Source organism: Lottia gigantea (genome assembly GCF_000327385.1).
Source record: "Lottia gigantea unplaced genomic scaffold LOTGIsca_1, whole genome shotgun sequence".
NCBI classification, from domain to species: Eukaryota; Metazoa; Mollusca; class Gastropoda; family Lottiidae; genus Lottia; species Lottia gigantea.
Window position 1 is genome coordinate 1946171 of NW_008706746.1, and position 3376 is coordinate 1949546.

Sequence of the window (3376 nt, forward strand, 5' to 3'; positions counted from 1 at the left end):
AGAAATATGTTGAAGCTTCAATTATTCCATTCTTGTATAGCTGCTCCCCTTTTAAGCTCTTCAAAGCAGCAATCAAGGAATAATAGTCAGACAAAATGCGACCACGCAAGTGGATTTTAGATTAGGAAATATGTGTGTCCATGGTACCAAATCTGGAAAGTAGGGAGGATAGGTTAATTTTTAAAATTCACATTAAGCTGCTGCAGGGACTGCGATATCTCAAAAATTTCTGATCAGATTAGTGTTTAATTTGGGCCCTTGGTTTAGAAAAGACAATTTTAGAGTGCATGGTCAATTCAGAAATATTGGATAACTAAATCATTCTTCGACTTCGGACTTTTTGATTTACTCTCGTAATGAATTTATATAAATGCTTTCCAGATTGACTGGAAAAAAAATTGTCATAATAAATTGTCTGCAAATTGATTCTTTAACTCTAAACATCATAAATCAATATGACAATACTCGGAAAAAAATATTAATAACAAGTAATTCAGAATGAAATAAATGTTAATAAATACCTAACTTTCATGGGTTTTATCTCTTATGTCGGCGGCAAAAGAATTTAGCTGAAGTAATTTGTCTTTAATAATAAGAAATTTTAAAGGTCAGTGAGTTAATTTTTTGGTTTTGTAACGTATTTCGCCAATAGATATGTGACATGGCACCTCCAGTACCAAAACTGTCAGAACATCGGCTATCATCAGCAAACCACCATCCTCCTCCTAAGGTCTTTGGACAATCGAATCCCGTCAAATCGCTGTCGAACGTTGAAAAAGGCCTACCTGTTACATTAAGCGTACTATTGCTCCCCATAATCGAATCGCCACAAAAACGATTCGTTATTCCAAATGCGTCAGCGTAGAATGTATACTGACTTGAATAATTTCCAATCGAAAATAGCGTGTATGACATTTGGCATTTTTCACTAGTGGTAGTAATATATACATCTAATTTCGTTCGTGTATTTGGTTTGTTCACCAATGGAAGTATCTTATCAAATCCTAACCATCCATTCCATGGTACATTTCCAAATCCCACCTCATACTCATGCAAACTGCGGTTAAAGTTTCCCTTATTACAGGAACCTGCACGTGTAAGTATACTAAGAGATGCTGATGATGAAAGGTAACAAAGTGCTTCAAAAGGTTCGGGGGATGTTTCTGGTTGAATATTTGTAAGAACAGTTTTCGATTCTCCAAATCCTCTTGCCACATAATCTTTACAGTCTGAAAAACAATTTTAAACTGTTTTAAAAGAAGATGCAGTGACAATCAAACTTTAATGACAAATATAAGGGGCTGGGGGCGGGTAAAAAGTAATGGCGTAATTTGATGCTACCAGTGTCTCCGATACACTTAAATGTTTTAGAAAACCCCTTTACAATCCTTTTAGATAGGTATAGGCATGGTTCAGAACTGAGAGATACAAATGTTCTGGGGTATTTAACCCTTAGCATAATCTATGCCATATCGAATTTACTGATAAGGATTGACTCCGATTTAGGTGAGTGATGACTTGACATGATTTGATTGGTTAAAATGACAATAGAAGGAGAGACCACGGTAGAAATGTTAATAAATTACAATGGAAATGAAGAATAAAATGTTGTAATCTAATTTTAATTAGATTCTGTAGGATTCTAGTCACAAGAATGATTGTTCTCCCAGTAAACCATATCGAATGTAAATCCATGGTAATTCGACACTTTGCCAGTCATTTCCACTAGGTGGTACATGGTCAATCATCATTACTATTCTAAATTAAACATAACCATTTACAGCAGGGTCGACTGAGAAATGCATCCTTACCTGTAGCTATTTGTGTACATTTATCACCATAGTAACCTCGAGGACAGGTACATTTATCAGCAAAACATCCAAAATACTGAAACGGGATGCAAATATGTAGGCTAATAAAACTGAAAAGAAACTTTTCACCAATATCAACAATGTGTGTATGGCAACTGAAAGTAGATCCTTCTTTTTTGGTTTCACTATTACATAAGTAACGTTTGAAGAATAGGTCAAATATTAAAGATTTGTCAAAACCTCTGACCTATACAATCGTTTTAACAATAAAGGTATTAAGACCTCGGTTAAGGTACAAACCGATAGGTTCAGCGAACGTCTTGTTTCTTGACTCGCGTGGTTGGTCAGATTCGACAATAGATAAAAGGCCCATGTACTATGCTACGTTTCAAGTTCCTCAGTAGTTATGGATAGTAAAAGAGAAGAATGTTCTGGACATATTTCATCATTGCATAGCCAAAGACATAACCTGTTTTCATTGTTTCATCAAAGTGTTAATAAATATCATTTCAGTTTTCTTTCAGATTGAAATTGGGAAAGAAAAATGAAATATATGATATATAATATTTGTTACCTTCACCATACACCGATATCCAGAAGAATCACCATTTACAATACAATTGTTACCATCAGAATATAACGTACACATCAAATTATTTTTAGAGTGCAGAAATCTTCTACAGTCTTTTACTCTACCACACCACAAAGCACACTCCCAAAATTTAACAGATCGCGTCTCCAGTTTTAATGATTTGTCACATCTATCGTTGATAATCGTGGTAAGTCTGAAGTTAGCAAACGCATCATTGGTACCAGACATTACAAAAGCAAAATATGACAGAAGATACACCAGTACACCTCTCGAAAGATGAGACATCCTGGCTTCATTTCCAATGTATCTCACAGCGCTTGTAGCCATTAGACTAGTACGATTGTTCTGTTGATATTCGCAGGAAATTAAGCTGATTATTGACATATTGATTGTGTTTTTAAAAAAACTTGTTAAAGGAATTAAAACAATAATTTCTCGATATTTTAATAAAGAAAACTAGCCTATATTTTACAAGGATAACAACTTACGTTCACAAAGGATCCGTATTTAGAACCCACGATCACAATTTATTTGCAGCCAAGCAATTGACGCCATGTAAAGAACCAACGATTTAATCTGCATTGCATTAAAGTACGCTCAAAGTTGTTTAACCTATCTGTATTTGCAATGGAAAATTTTATGTTTTTGCTTAACTCAAAACATGGGTCCTCAAGAATTACATAAAAAAAAATCAGTTTCATTCGTAGCCTACCAGTCATTTATCTCTACGAAATTGCCAAAAGCATAGAGTATTCCAAACATCTAAAACTAAATAAAAGAACTGAGGAAAACATTACAACTGGTATCATGTGTAAATACAGGCCAAACATGAGTCTATCCGAAAATGAACTCTCGCACTTACATATTCTGTGACTCCTGTGATGTCACACATAGAAAATGCTATAGAATCTTTAGTTTCGACCGAATTTGACCAGATTTGTTATGTATGCTGATCTACAAGATTTAAAATTGC

General features: G+C 34.4%; 1 protein-coding gene across 1 annotated transcript; it reads right to left on the reverse strand.

Annotated features, from left to right (window-relative positions):
- Positions 1 to 585: 585 nt before the first annotated feature.
- Positions 586 to 2787, reverse strand: LOTGIDRAFT_151987 (hypothetical protein; the record flags this gene model as incomplete). The annotated part of the gene is made up of 3 exons (XM_009045478.1): positions 586 to 1229; positions 1812 to 1887; positions 2386 to 2787. 3 exons carry the CDS (start codon positions 2785 to 2787, stop codon positions 586 to 588), a joined length of 1122 nt encoding a protein of 373 aa, XP_009043726.1.
- Positions 2788 to 3376: the final 589 nt, after the last annotated feature.